A 16,461-nucleotide genomic window follows, 5' to 3' on the forward strand; every position below is an offset into this window, starting at 1 on the left:
TCCTAATTTTCCTGTCTTGGGTTGTTATTTTACATCTCTAAATGTTTTACACTTCTATTTCTTGATTTATCAACATCAGACATTATCTAGTGACTTTCTCCTCTGACAGGTTAAATTACAGCAACTTGTGCCATCCTTCCTTTCCACAAACAGCTATATCACTATTCTTGTTTCCTTCATTGGTCACCTCTGCAATCTTAACTACTTACTAACTCCTTCCACTCAATCCCCCACCCATCTATGCACTCACTCATCTGCCTACTATATGGACCACGGACTACAGGACCATGGAAAGCCTTTCCGGGAGGCCTAATTTAGTACTTCACACATTTAAGTGCCCAATACATATTTTATGCCAAATTAATCATGTGATTTTGAGCTGAGACTGGATGACTAGAAGGAGCCAGCCATGTAATAGCTGCTGTGCCACAGAAGTGGTTCTTGACTTCTTGGTAAGACAAGAACATTAGTGTTCCTCATGGCTCCTATCCTAATTTACTTCTCAACTACTATCACCTGCACCTCTACTTTCACAATAACATTTCTCTCTAGGACAATTCTAAATGTTGAAATTGGTTTATATTATTACATTAGAAATCAGAGTATCAAGTGTATTACTACTATTTTCTGCAGAACTAAGTGTGTCATAGGGCAACCCCTTCTATTCTCATAACCTGTCTGCAACCCTGCCATTCACTTTGCAGTATGTCTATACCAAGTTTGGTAAACTCATCTGTAAAGAATCAAGCAGTGAATATTTTAGGCTTTGAGAGCCATAGGTCTCTGTGGCATGAACTCTGTCCTTACAGCATGAAAGCAGTCATAGACAAGATGTGAAAAAGCAAGGCTGTGCTACAATAAAACTTTACTTACAAAACCAGATGACAAGGTGTAGTTTACCAATCCCAGTGTATAACTTTAATGTTATTGTGACCAGATAATATTATTTACCTTCTAACCCAACAAGTGTGTTATGATTATACTTCCTCCTATGTGCATCCAAAGCAATGACCAACACCTACGCCTTTCAAAGTAAAGTGCTTCTATTATAAAATATTATGAACTAAGTATATTCATAACCCAGCTTTAACAAGCATCAAAACATGGTCAGTTATGTCTTATTTGTACCTCTCTCCATGCCCCCAACCTCCTTAATTTTGAGGTAAATCCCAAATATTTTTTTTCTTTTTTTTTTTTTTTTTTCTTTAATTTTATTTTTTTCTTTTTTAAAATTTACATCCAAATTAGTTAGCATATAGTGCAACAATGATTTCAGGAGTAGATTCCTTAATGCCCCTTACCCATTTAGCCCATCCCCCCTCCCACAACCCCTCAGTTTGTTCTCCATATTTATGAGTCTCTTTTGTTTTGTCCCCCCCCCGTTTTTATATTATTTTTGTTTCCCTTCCCTTATGTTCATCTGTTTTGTCTCTTAAAGTCCTCATATGAGTGAAGTCATATGATTTTTGTCTTTCTCTGACTAATTTCACTTTACTTTCTGTCTTTTTATTGGTGACTTCTTGAAATCTACCTACCCTATTAATTTTTTTTTTTTTTAAAGATTTTTAAGTAATCTTTGTACCCAACATGGGACTCAAACTCACAACCCTGAAATCAAGAGTCACATGCTCTACAAGAAGCTGGCCTGCATGTAAATTAGAGTATTTATACTTTGGATACTGGAAAACACTACAATCAGGGCTTTTAAAAATCTCCACTCCTCCCTAAAGCTAGCACTGATACCCTTCCTTTCTTTTCTTGGGTCCTTATGCCATTTTCATTCAGTTATTATCAATCTAATAGGGTTGCAAGAAGGAAACAAAGCTAACATATTTGATTAGTCTATTTTTAATCAAAAACCTGTTTTCCCTTTTTTTCTCTTTAATTAGGGTCGTGTTACAGCCAAACTATACTATATGGTAGTACACAGTATATCTGGTGTTACTTATAATGGTGCATTTCAAATAGGTAGTACACAGAACGGATCTCTTACCTGCATATCCAGTTCATGGCACCTTTGAGCGATTTCTTCCTTTGCTGACAGAGCTTCATTTAGTTCCTCCGTAGTTTTCTTCAACTAGTTACAAACAAAGAGATACAATAAACATTTCAATATGAAGTAGCAACAGTTAATAATTACATAGGTACAATAAAGAATTAAAACATTTCCGTCCCATTTCTTTCTGAGGGGCAGGGAGAAATGGAGAATCCTTCTGGAGAGTCAAAAGAAGGCATTTCTAACTGAGTATCTTCTAGTCCTAAGTCTTGTTTTTTCAGATTCTCTGAATCTGGTACTTTCCTTTTATCAAGTTTTCTTACATTTGCCTATCTGGGCTACATGATTCTTGGTAATGTTGATTCTGTAATAAGTGAGAAATTTTACCTTGATAAAATATGTATGTGCTAGAGGATAGGGTTTCCATAGTTGAAATATATAGCCGATGTATTTCAACCCAAGTTCTTCAGTCATATTAAACCTTTATGTTAGTTTGCATAACAGTTTTTAAATTATTATTCTGATTCTCAACACAAACCAAACACTTCTAAGTTGTGTCCCATTATTATATAAACTCTAAGTTAGCAAAGCATGAAAAAATTAATTAATTAAAATTACTTAATTAAAAAAAAGAAAAATTGGCTAAAAAATTATAGTGGCTTTTCCTTTCACATGACCAAACTTCTGTGTAATATAGATACAAAAAAATTCATAAAGGTAACAAACTTTAGGGGTGCCTGGGTGGCTCAGTCCGTTAAGAGTCAGACTCTTGATTTAGGCTCAGGCCATGATCTCTGGTTCCAGCCTCCCCCACCCCCCCCCCCCCGGACCCCTCCCCCCGAACCTCCCCCCCAAGGGATTTTCTCTTTTTCCTTCTCACTCTGCCCCTCCCCCGCTCACATGCTCACACATGCGTTCTTTCTCTCTCTCTCTCAAAATAAATAAACTTAAAAAAAAGTAACACCTTTAAAACCTAACATCACAAAGTAAGGGAAGCAAATTACAACTTGGGTTAAAAGCATATGTCCAAAGACTTTCCTACAAAACATTTAGAAACCATGGGGAAGAAATGAGAGAGGGTAATGTGAAGATATCTGTTCACCCTTTGGGACAGATGTCCCAGGATAGTTGGAACATAGAAACTGACAATGTAACTAAGAGTATTCTATTGAAAAGTAGTAATTAAAATTACAAAATAACTTTTGGTTAAAACCACAAGAATACACCACAGAGTTCCTTTAAAAATATAGTACATTCCTTAATGCATTTAAGTATCTGTTGACCGTCGGTCACAAAGATAAAGGGTAAACGGTCTTTCTCACAAAGATAAAGGAAGCATAATGTGAAATAAAAGGTATTTTGTATTATAAATAAATCATAAGATTAAATGCATGCCATTTTTCAGGAAATGCCGTGTGTTAAATGTAGCATGAAGAAAGATATCACTAATGGAAAAAGAAAAATCATGACTAGGAAATACAAATTACAATGACTTTAAGTTAATTTAAAGTGGGTTATGCAATATTTTAATTACAAATTACAAATTTAATTACTAATGTGTAATATCCACTAGTAAAGTAGCTTAAGCTCTTGAATTTTAGTAAAAAACAACGAATTAAACCAATATATTCTATAAGCAATTTCAAATGAAACATTCTTTTTGTGAATATATAAGGTTTATTCTTTTCAATCCCTGCATGGATAAAAACAATGCAAAATGAGATACCTGGCGATCAAGGTCAACATAGGCATCATTTCCAGCAGAAACAGGAGATTCCTTACTCATCAGCTGAAATTAAGATTTAAATGATTGTAACTATGTGGCAAAAAAGACATCATATAAAACGCACTTACATAACAAAACGAATACCCAAATCACCATAAAATTATAAAAATGAAAATGAAAACACAAACATAAAAGGAACATTTTCTTACACATTAAAACTTTTCAGTCTGGAATATTTTTTCATTCTAGAATAATGCCTTCATTTAAAATTACAGGTCTAGGGGTCACTTGGGTGGCTCTGTTGGTTGATTTCAGCTCAGGTCATGACCTCATGGTTTGTGGGATGAAGCCCTACGTTGGGCTCTGGGCTGACAGTTGGGCTCTGCCCCTCCCCCTAACGCTCATGTGCACGCGCACACTCTCTCAAAATAAATAAACATTAAAAATAAATAAAATTATAGGTCTAAATTCTGGTGCTCATTTTCACTGTAGGCCCAGTCATAAGAATCAAGTATTCTTATCACTAAAAAGACAAGTCTTTTAGTTTAAGAAGTGGCTAAATATTTTAAAACTGACTTTTCAGTAAAAAAAAAAACAAAAAAAACAAAAAAAAACCCAGCAACACAAGTAACTATTTCTAAAGAATAAATATGGGCAACATCAATATAAATCAATATAAGCCAAAATGAGTTGGCTGATGTTTATAACACATGCACACACAAATCTATGTCTTAGCCTCTCTCACCCTTGTGTTGCAAAGAGAAAGGATCCATAAAGTGTGAGGGGCTAGGGGAGAAAAAGATAAAATCTGACTGTGACAAAAGTCAGGGGCAGACCCAAATGGTCTCAATTTTCTGTTGCTTCCTTCTTATGTTCTGTCTGAAGGACAAAAGAAAGGGGGACAATTAGAAATGTGGGGATGTTCTGTTGAGAGATTTTATAATTTCAGCCTTTAATCCCAATCTGGAGTGACCTGAAATGTTATGTTCAGCTGTACCTTGTTCTTATCAGTGGTTTTCAAAGTGAAGTTCTCAAAACAACAGCATCACCATTGTCTGGAAACTCATCAGAAATGCAAATTACCAGGTCCCAGCCCAGATGTACTGACTCAGAAACTCTGGGGTTAGGGTTCAACAACATGTTTAATAAAGTCCTCCAGCTGATTCTGATGCATACTGAAGTTTAAGAATCACTGCTCTATATTAATGGGATGAGAAGAGTTCAAAGTCCCTTAGGGGGAAAAAAATCTTAGGAAGAGCAAAAAATACTGGCTTCAATGTTTATGCTTTTATTGTGACAATATTAATCAAAAGATTTTTAAGACTTCTTCCAACTGAAAAAATAATCCCATGGTAGAGAAGATATAATTCATTAAAAATATAAAAAGGAAAAATCATTATTTTACCATCTACAATAATCACCTTTTATAATTCTGAAATATTTAAGAAGCTACCAACCATGGGTGTAGCACAGGTCAAGTGAAAAAAACCATCACAGTGTGATAAGGGCTGTGACAGATTATCAGAGAGGTGGGTATCTGACTTGGAGGCAGGTGGCAGAAATACTAGGAGTGATCTCTTCCCCATCTTTTTCCTTTTCCCATTATTGCAGTTAAGTCCTCCTCATAACACAGCAACACTTCTGAATAAAAACCTAGGTGTCCTACACTCTGAACACAACCTTCTGTCATCCCTGCTCTCTCATTCAATTATGTTTAGTTTACGTGCTTCTCCGCTTGAGGTTTCCAGGCCCTCTACCTCCCTCCTTTCTCCCAGGTTTCCAGTCGGAACCCATCACTTTCTTTCTTATTCTGCTTAGACTTTATAGTAAACATTCTTGTTTTTGTCTGCTCACATTTACTCTTCTTTATTTTGCTAACATCATCTTATTTTGGGCAATCTTCCTCCACTGATTTAGCTTCCATGGTTCATCATTTGTTTAACCAACTACCTTCTCTTTCTAGCCTAGATTTTTCACGGTCTATTATGTTGATAACTTTTGTCAATATCATCACTTCTCTTACCTCCATTCCTTCTTCTTCCTGGCAAAATCTCAATCTAGAATCAATCCAAATACCTGTCTGTTCTGACCATAAATCCTGACTGCTAAGTACTGAGACAGTAAACAAAAAATATTTTAATCCTAAAACACTATTAATACATAGTTTCCAATTTCAACTGTGACTTCAAAGTTGTCCCCAAAGTATAGTTATGCTTCCCCAGTCAGCAGTCTCTTTATTCCCTTCAGAGATTATTCTAAACCTTTCCTACTTCTCAAACCTCACCAACACCCCCATACTCTTCACCAGGAAACTTTGTCTCCAAGATGAACATAGGGGAGGGAAACAAAAACAATATAAAAACAGGGAGGGGGACAAAACAGAAGAGACTCATAAATATGGAGAACAAACTGAGGGTTACGGGAGGGGCTGTGGGGGGGGGGGATGCGTTAAATGGGTAAAGGGCACTAAGGAATCTACTCCTGAAATAATTGTTGCACTATATACTAATTTGGATGTAAAATAAAAAATAAAACAAGTTTAAAAAAAAAAATCTTTGTCTCCAAATAAGAATTTCCCATGTCTTAATCCACAAAATTGGCAACATTCATGCCCATCCTTTCCTTCTCCAATCTTGTAATACAAGTATTGTTCTTCCCATAGTAGGCTAATCCTTTCACTTGTGCTCCCTGACCCAGTCCCTTCCCAGCTTCTCACAGACCCTGTACCATTTATCATCCTCTCTCTTATAAATCAACATCTGTCCTTCTCTTACTTGTGGCTTCTTCCAATTACCATTCAAAGAATTAAAAGACTTATCATTTACTTGACCACCATTTACATTTCTCCAAAGAATGATCCCATGAAAAGATTCTCAACATCATTTGCCTTTAGGGAAATGCAAATAAGCCACAAGGAGATACCACTTCACACCCACTAGGATGGCTATTATAAAAAAGATGGACATCAACAAGGGTTAACAAAGAGGGGAAAAACTAGAATCCTAGTGCTGGTGGTGGGAATGTAAAATGCTTCAGCACCCATGCAAAAGAAGTTGGTGCATCCTCAAAAAGTTAAACAGAGAATTACCATATGACCAAGCAATTCAATTTCAACATAGGCAGAATAGGTGTTTTATAAAAAAAAACAAAAAAACAAAAAAAACAAAAACAAAAACAAAAACAAAAAAAACCTGGGGAGCCTGAGTGGCTCAGTTCCTAAAGCATCCAACTCTTGAGTTCAGTTCAGGTCATGATCTCATGGTTGTGAGATTGAATCCACGTCCATGCCCAGCGCAGAGCCCACTCTCTCTCTCCCTCTCCTTTTGCCCCTCCCCAGCTGTCTCTCTTTCCCTCTCAAAAACAACAACCCATATACTAACATTCACAGAAACATTATTCACAATAGCCAGAAGGTAGGAACAACCCAAATGTCTATCAACTGATGAATGGATAAACAAAATGCTACACATCCATACAATGCATTATTCAGCATAAAAAGGAATATGTATTGATACATGTTACAAAATAACCTTGAAAATATTATGCTAAATGAACAATGCTAGACACAAAAGGTCACATATCCTATGTTTCCATTTATATGAAATATCCAGAATAGGGAAATTTATAGAGACAGAAAGCAAATTACTGGTTGATGGGGGCTGGAGCAAGGAGGAAATGAGAATTGCCTGTGTAATGGGTGTACAAGGTTTCCTTTTGTGCTGATGGAAAAAGTTCTGGAACTAAACAGTGACAATGCTTGCACAACATTACGAGCACACTAAATGTTACTAACGGCAAATTTCTGTTATATGTATTTTACCATGGTAAAAAAAAAAAAAAAAGTCTAAGTCATTAGTACTTGAATAAAGAAATACAAATAGAATGTGCCAAAAAAAAAAAAAAAAAAAAAAAGCCCTTCTTCTATTATTCTATCCAGCTACGCCTTCTCCCCGCTAGGTCCAATCAATCACCAAGCCTATTGATTCAAGCTCTAACAATTTTCAAATCCGTCCACCTGTCTCCACCCTGCCGTAACCTAGTTCAGGCTTCCATCATTCTTTGCTGGATAATTATCAAGGTTTCTCAACTGCTCTCCCATTTTCTAACCTGGTTTTCCTCCAAACCATTCTTCTCATCATATGGATTTTCTTAAATACAGACTTCAGTGTATTTTCTCCTTAAAATCTATTCATTGGTTTCCAAAGTCCCAAATCTCTAATGAAACTGCTCAATATTCTAATGATCTTAGGTCTCTGGTTTCATTTCTAAGCACTTCCTACCTCACCATGTTTGCTACAGGCACCTTCTTTCAATACCTCCAACATTCCATGCAGGTCTTGCTTCTCTTGCCACCTGGACTTTAGAACAGTTTTTACCCCTTCGTTATGTCATCTCATCCTTCTGTGCTCAGATGAGATGCCACCTTCCCTGAGAAGCCTTCCCTTAAGTCCCCAAGCTGAGTTAGCTACTTCTTGGAGGTTCTCTTAATATTTTCCCCAACATGGTACTTTTCATTTTGAATGCTTTAAATGTACGTGAATTGCTTGGTTAGCCATTTCTCCCATGAGACTTAGACTTTCTGGGGCAAGAGACCATGTCTGTCTTTTTCACAATTGTATCCTGAATGCTTCTGGTGTATCTATAGCTTCTGGTGCATATTAAGGGCTTGAGAGTATGTGTTAAATGCATAAAAGGAATACGCACATAAAGACATATAATCTATTTTTAAAATCTAGTTGTATGTATAATTTTATATACTTTGTTCACGTGACATTTTAAATGTTTTCCCTTTGTCATAATATACTTTTAAAAAATTTTATCAGCTATATAATATTCCATGAGATGGAGGTACCCTAAGTTAAACACTTGCTTACTAATGGATGCACATTATTTTCATATTTCTATTAATATAAAATAGCTTGGGGGTGCCTAGCTGGCTCAGTCAGAAGAGCACTGATTCTTGATCTTGGGGTTGGGAGTTCAATCCCCATGCTGGGTGTAGATATTAAATAAATAAACCTTAAAAATAAATAAATAAATAAATCAAATAGTTGGAAAAACACTGTTGTACCCAATCTTGGTCTGAATTTCTAAATAATTCCTTGGGCTAGATATGTAGAATTAAAAATCGCTTGGTCATAGACTTTAATTTTAAAAATATTTCTGATTATAGATGCAAACCTGTTATTATAGAGAAACTGGCAAATACAGAAAAGAATATAGAACATCCAACCACTTGGAGATAATTAACATTTTGCAAGTTTGTTTTCACTCATCTTAATCTCTAACAGAAATGGGATTCTACTGCTCATGTGCTCTGTTTCCCTAGACCAGTCTGACCCATGTTGTTATATGTTTTCAATGCTACATATTATGCCAAAGTATTATTCTACCATAATTTACTTATCTGTCTCTCTACTGCTGAGTTCTATGCTTCACTTTCCCTTTTATAAAATGGGGATAATAACAGTATATACCTCAAAACATTACAATTAATTTTTCATTTTTTTATTGTGGTATGTAGAACCACATGTAGTTGTAGAACTACTACATGTAGTAGTATGTAGTAGAACATACTATATGTATGAACATATATAGAACATAAAATTTGCCATTTAAAATTTTAAGTGTACATTTCAGTAGTATTAATTATAATTTTAAAAGAGTTAATAGATGTATTGTATTTAGTAAGTACCAGCACTATCTTGCACATAGTAGGTGTTAGATGAATATTTGCTATTACTATTATGTATCTCTGTATTTCAGATCTCCTTCGGATAAATTCCTAAAAATAGAATTGTAGGATCAATTATTGTAAGGCAGAACTGTTAGTGGCTCCTTATTCTTTTTCCTATTTTTTGCTTAATAACAGACTCCTCAAATTGTGGTTGGGCTATGACTACCTGGAATAAAGACCACATTTCAGGGGTGCCTGGGTGGCGCAGTCGGTTAAGCGTCCGACTTCAGCCAGGTCACAATCTCGCGGTCCGTGAGTTCGAGCCCCGCGTCAGGCTCTGGGCTGATGGCTCGGAGCCTGGAGCCTGTTTCCGATTCTGTGTCTCCCTCTCTCTCTGCCCCTCCCCCGTTCATGCTCTGTCTCTCTCTGTCCCAAAAATAAATAAAAAATGTTGAAAAAAAAATTAAAAAAAAAAAGACCACATTTCAGGGGTGCCTGGGTGGCTCAGTCAGTTGAGCAACTGACTCTTGATTTCAGCACAGGTCATGATCTCATGGCTTGAGAGACTGAATCCCACACTGGACTTCGTGCTGACAGCATGGAGCCTGCTTGGGATTCTCTCCCTCTCTCTTTGTCCCTCTCCTGTTCTCTATCTCAAAATTAAAAAAAGACCGTATTTCCCAGTTTCCCTGTGTAGCTGTGTGAGTAATATCTGGCTAATAGGAGTGAGAATTGTTGAAAGTTTACTTAGAGGAAGTGAATAAGTATCCCCTCAATCCTTCCTGATGGCTGGAAATGTGAATGTGATAGATGGAACTTGAGAAGCCACAGATGACTCCCACTCCCACAGATGCTCCCACTACCTGGGAATCATATATTAAGGATGGCAGACAAGAAAGCTGGATCCCTCATGACGATAGAGCAAAGTCCAGGACCACTTAAGAGCAAAATCTGCTATCTTGCTTAAGAGGCACTCGTTTTGAGGGATGCCTGGGTGGCTCAGTCAGTTAAGTGTCTGACTTTGGTTTGGGTCATGATCTCATGGTTTGTGGGTTCGAGCCCCACATTAGGCTGTGGGCTGAGGGCTCAGAGCCTGGAGCCTGCTTTGGATTCTGTGTCTCCCTCTCACTCTGCCCCTCCCCAACTCACACTCTGTCTCTCTCAAAAGTAAAAGAAAAACATAAAAAACTTTTTTTAAAAGAGATCATTGTTTTGATACTTTAATACTCATGACTTAATATCTTACATGATATAAAAGAATATGACATGATTTTAAGATGTATCAGTTTATCTTCCTACCATCAGAGCTGACTGCTAAAGTGATCTTTTCAAAGCTTTGTTTTTTTGAAACGTCCTGTGTAGTAATGAATTTGGCTGGCCTTTGTCCCGTTACTGGCAAGTAGCCTCTCAATCTCTGGGATTTCCTAACTGATAAAGAGTATCTATGATCTGTGGGTCTCTAGGTAGCTTAAGCTAAAAAGATGAATGACTCCAGTTGGGGGCTGGTAATGCCAGGAAGACCAGAGGTATCAGATTATCACTTGATAATGAGCCTGACTTCTGATGGGGAGGAGAGCTAGAAACTGTGTTCAACCCCATGGTCACAGATCCAAACAATCATTCCTTCATAATGAAACCCCAATGAAAACTCTGGACATGAAAACTCAGGTGAGCTTCCCTGGTTGGCAGTACATGTTAATATGCTGGGGGAGTGGTGGTATGCCTTGATACTATGGACAGGTAACAACAGAAACTTTGCATATGGGACTCTCCTAGACCTCACTCTATGCATTTTGGGGGTGGGGGGAGTTGGTTCTTGTTTGTATTCTTCTGCTATAATACTGTCATCATTCCTGAGTTCTGTGAATCAGCACCCTGGGGGGGTAATGGGAACCTCCAGATTTATAGTCATTTGGTCAGATTTTTAAAAAACCACAACTTTACTTAATTTGCATTTAGCATTTTTCATGTTTGTTATATTTTTTCTCTGTCAGTTGCACATTCACATCCTATATTGTTTTCTAGTACCCCTAACAATCTGTTCCCTTTTTATGATCAAAAACATTCTCACATCCTGAGATAAACTGGTTATATTAATCTACATTTTATTTTTACTTTTATAGTTTTATGTTTCACATTTAATGGAGTTGAGGACATGCTATCCCAAAATGTGGCATCCTGGCATACTGAATATTTCAAGCTGAAGGAATCTGAGTAGGTACAGGAAAGATTTTCTACCTTCTCCTGAAGAAGGTCATAAGACCCTCATGTGAGAGGTGCTCTCCCTATACTCAGATGAAAGAAGCATCCTTATCTCCAAAGATAGATTTTGAAAGGATTCTGAATGAATAGGATATGCTGTTTTCCCCAGGTTACTATCCTTAGCTCAAACCCTTTTTTGCCCTATCACATTTTTCCATGATTCTCCACTCTTCATCAAACCTAGCATCAAAACACTCAGGTTTAAACACGTCTTTAGTCTTCATTTCCTTAAGAAGGTTCTGGTGTAATGTAAAACATCCTTTAAATACATTTGTACCCTTTTTCTTGTTAATCTGTCTTTTGTTAATAGAGGTCCCAGCTGCGAATTTGGATGGGTAGAGGAAAAAGATATTTTTCCTTCCCCACAGTTTCAGTATAAATATTCATCTAGAAACTGCTCTGGGTATGGTTGGAGTTGAAGACGTATTTTCTGCCAAACAAGAAACTAATAATTAAGTGTGAGGTACACTGCTGGTTTAAGATATGTATTTATAATGGCTTTAGGAATTAGTCTACTATTCCTAGTTCAGTAGAGCAATTTTAAAAATTAGGAACAGTTACTGAATATACCTAAAGACAAATGTTTAAGTTTTAAATAAAAATGAGAAAAATGTATGATTTTTTAAAATAAAAATGAAGCAAGCTATATTGTAAGAAAAAAAATTCTCAAAAAAAAATGAGAATCTTTTTTAAAAATCTTTACTTCTGCTATTCATATTCCTATTTGCTCCTTTAATTTCTCACACATACTTAAAGTTCCAACGTACCTCTTGAATGGCTGTCATGACAACATGTTGAACAGATTCCTCCATCATCATAATGGCTTGGATGTACTCTGAAAACAAGAATAATCTGGAATGTCACTGTTCAAGTTAAAGATACTCAAGGGAGTAAAAGGCTTACACTTCATGAATTCTTATAAGTAGTCTCCCATGTTTTGACTCTTCCCAGGAATTCTTCATAAGTGGTTAAATATCTGCACCACAGGTAAAGTAAAGGCTGAAAGTCACAGTAGTTCTTTCTTTAAGAAACCACACCCACCACCCCATTAATTTACAAAGTTTGAGGCTACAAGCTGAAGGTCACAGGAATACAGTATCTCAGGAATGCAAGACAATGAATTGGCAAAGCCTAAAGCCAGGATGGAAAGAACTCCTTATTGCTATTCCTAAAATTTAGAAATCTTTCACATTATACTTTGTTACAAGTTAAAAAAAAATAACTCTGAAGTCTGTGCCTTATGCTTGTGTGACAAAGCACTGCACTGTGTACATTTTCTACCTTAATATTTTCTGCTATAGAATAGAAAAATCTTAATAAACCGGAGAGTTGCTTAGGACAATGAATTAAGACGAAATTAAGATAGAAACTGATACCATAAAAAAATAAATATTGCATAGCCCTGGACTTTAAAATTCACACATCTCTAATAAGCTGAAGTACCAACTTCATCAATCTTACCCTCGCCACTGCCAAAAAAAGAGAAGGATCTCTCAGCTGTCAGTAATGAAAAAGCTGAAAAAAATTATTTGTCTCCTAAAAACAAAGCCCTAGAAGTACTTTTCCTTATTTGCAAATCCAACAATGAATGGAAAAAGTGGCATTAAGCATAAAATAAAATCAACAAGCCAGGTGGGTTCTAACAAACATGGTAAATACATTTTAATAAGAAACATTTAAAAGAATAATTAGGAAATTTTAGTCTCAACCTGCCTCTCTCCACATACATCCAAAAAATCCTCTCCATACGTACACCAAAAACTTGTCTCTGCACTTCAAGTATTACATGATGGGAGTCTTACTGTGAAATTGTTAAAGTGAACTTACGAGACTCATGTATTTGGAATGCCAAGGTGTATAAAGCTGTGTGTGACAGACAACTTATTAAAAACAAACAAACAAACAAACAAACAAAACCAAAGTATTCTGACAACACTACTAAATTGTGACATTCTGACATCCTGGTTACTGATGCCAAAGATTTTAAAAAACATGTTTTTAAGCAAGTGTTGTTCTTAGGATACTTGTACCCAATCAAATGTGTGGTGACACAAACATACACAACACACTTAAGTCACAGGTATTTTCTTAGGACAATAGTAGGAATGTATCAGAACCACTATTTGGGGAAAAAAAAGTTCTTTAGTCTGAGCTCCGTTTCCTGTTCTGTTATGTTAATGAGGAGCATCCTCTAAGTGCTGGAATGCAAGGGAGTGCTTGTAGATGTTCTGTTCAAAGCTACTACACACAGAATCCCAGGGCTATGGAGAAAATGGCATAGCTAGGATGACTAACAGCCCTCAAAATAAAAGACTGTGAACATGGAAAAGAAAAAGCAGTGGCACTGATAATGGGGAAGGAAACTTAATGACAGCCTATTGGAAGTGAAGAAACTAACAGTGGGAACAGGGAGGTAAGGAAGTTAGTAAGGTGTGAGAGGGGAAGCGTTAGTTAAGAAGCGGTGTTGCCACGTCAAGGCCCTTCCCCGCGAACACCGTAAAATGCTACATGATAAAATGATGATGACAACTACGTTAATGTACAAATTTTGAAAAGAAAAAAAATTCACAAATCTTGTGTCCAAAATATAAATATATATGATTATTGGGTGCAGATCTATGAGGCAATGAATGAGGTGTGCTATGTCACAGAGTTCATCCTGAAAACAGCTTTTTTAAGGCCAAAATTTATAGCAGGTGAGTATGAGGAGCATGATTTAAACATGGAGAGACATAGGTTATTGTCCTTGCCTAGCCTTTCACAAACGAGAAACCTTGGGCAAATCATGTAATACTTAGTTTTCCTCATGTGTATAAAGTATTTTTTTTGTTCTATGAGTACTTAATAAAGTACCAGGCAGAAGACAGACACTTAGAAATTATTAGTAGTATGTTTTATATTACTAATATTTGCCTTTTCAATTTTACCACCATTTATTTGCCCTGTTTAGGAAGACAGATGGCCAACATAAATGTATGTTAAGTCAACGTTCTGAGCAATTGCTCCTTACTTTTAGTAACTGAAAAACTCATCTAAACATAAAAGCTTTTTTATCCGTATAGCACTTTATGGATTACAAAGTAAATACGCATATACAATTTCATTTACTCCTCACGACTATCAGGTTTTGTATCCTCATTCTGTAGATGTGGAAATGGGCTGAGTACCTAGTCCAAAGTCAGTCAGGTAGTAAATGGCAGAGCCGCTTTAGTAAGCCTCACATTACACTGAAAATCTGAACTCAGGAATTCATTTACTTTGATTCTTGGTTCTCAACTATGTTTCTGAAAACAGGGAATGCCCTCTGGATAAATAAGATGTTAAAATCCTGTTCAAAGGTTTCATCATTTATACACAATTTCAAGGGAAAAAACGAATCTAGGTGTTACACAGGACTCTTGGTCTGTGTGAGAATCTGGATAAATATTATGATTGCTTTCCCTAGGACTACGAATATAGGTAACATTCTTGTCTTTTCCTGTGATAAATATAATTGGTCAACTCTTAACAGGTATGCTGCTTCCAAGAGTAGGTGAATCTCCTAACAGAATAAGCACATAAGAGGTCATTATCTGAATTCAGTCAACTACATTAAATAATTTTCATACACCTTTTAAAATCAAAGCATCTACTTAGAAATTTAATGTGTCTGGAATCTTATTTATAGCAATCTTCTAACTTTTGGCAAAAAACTTTTAGACATCTTAGTAATATATAAAAATCACAAATGTAGAAAGTTCTCCATTTTAATTTTTAAACTGAATAAAGAAAACTAAAACTTACTGTAAGAGCATGCATACTAAAATCTAACAGGAATGAGGACAAAGAGAAATAAATATATTGTTAGAAAAAAATTCCCGGATCACACACCAATAAAACTAGTCACAGTTTCAAGAAAACAATATTGACAGCTATTAAACTTATCACATTAGAACACTGAAAAGGTATAGACAATTTAAATAAAAATCTGTTTTGCATTACCAGGAGTGAGGAAGAAGGAATAAGAAAAAAAAAATCTTTGGGTTTAAAAACATAAAAACCTCCGTCTTCTACGAAGTTCATACAGTAACAGTAAAACGCTGTGCCCTCATTGTTTGGAGTAGTCCCTATGTACCTTTCTTCTATTTCATCGCCCCTCATCCCTTCCTTACTACTCTCTAATTATAGTGGTGGGTTTTTTCAGTCTCTCAAAGATAACCTAAGTCATTATGACATTCAGTTTCTACTACTCAGATTACTCTTCATCCATCTCCACATCTTTGCTTAAATAACTTCCCTGGCCCATTACACTTTACCTTCACAGCACTCATTCCCATTCAGACCACACAGTTATTATGTGTGACATTGCTTCCTGCTCTCCCTCCACTCACCAACCTGTTCCACAAGGGAAGGTACCGTGTCTGCTCTATCTGGCAATGTGCTCCTAGCCCCAGCATAATGCAGGAGTTTGGTAAATATTTGTGAAATAAATCCTTCATACTTGCAATCTAAAGTATCCAATTTTAAGTTCCCAGAGCTAAACTGATCCACTATAACATTACCATTATTACTGAGATTAATTTAGCTGGACATTCTCCAATTAACAGTAAATTTCATCACATTCACTGTAGCTAAAACTAATCTAACTCAAAGAATTATATAGTCCTGCAGATAGGGAGAGAATCCTCATAATCAAATTTATTCTAAGCTGCAAAACTCTTTTAAGCTTGCAAACAAAGTACTAGCAAAATCATAGAAAATGGCATTGTTTGAGGGTGGCCTTGTGAAGATGCTATTGTTTGTACTAGTGATTTATATATA

General features: G+C 36.2%; 1 protein-coding gene across 6 annotated transcripts in view; it reads right to left on the reverse strand.

Annotated features, from left to right (window-relative positions):
• HOOK3 (hook microtubule tethering protein 3) overlaps positions 1–16,461 on the reverse strand; it is a 116,169-nt gene that overhangs the window by 65,441 nt on the left and 34,267 nt on the right. For all 6 annotated transcript variants that reach the window (XM_053901009.1, XM_019440640.2, XM_053901012.1 and 3 more), the window contains 3 exons: positions 12,429–12,496; positions 3,723–3,785; positions 1,994–2,077 (listed from right to left, as the gene is read on the reverse strand). In XM_053901009.1, coding sequence (XP_053756984.1) covers positions 1,994–2,077; positions 3,723–3,785; positions 12,429–12,496 — 215 coding nt within the window. The remainder of the gene's footprint in view (positions 1–1,993; positions 2,078–3,722; positions 3,786–12,428; positions 12,497–16,461) is intronic.

Source organism: Panthera pardus, unplaced genomic scaffold, assembly GCF_024362965.1.
Source record: "Panthera pardus isolate Hobbes unplaced genomic scaffold, ASM2436296v1 HiC_scaffold_13, whole genome shotgun sequence".
NCBI classification, from domain to species: domain Eukaryota; kingdom Metazoa; phylum Chordata; class Mammalia; order Carnivora; family Felidae; genus Panthera; species Panthera pardus.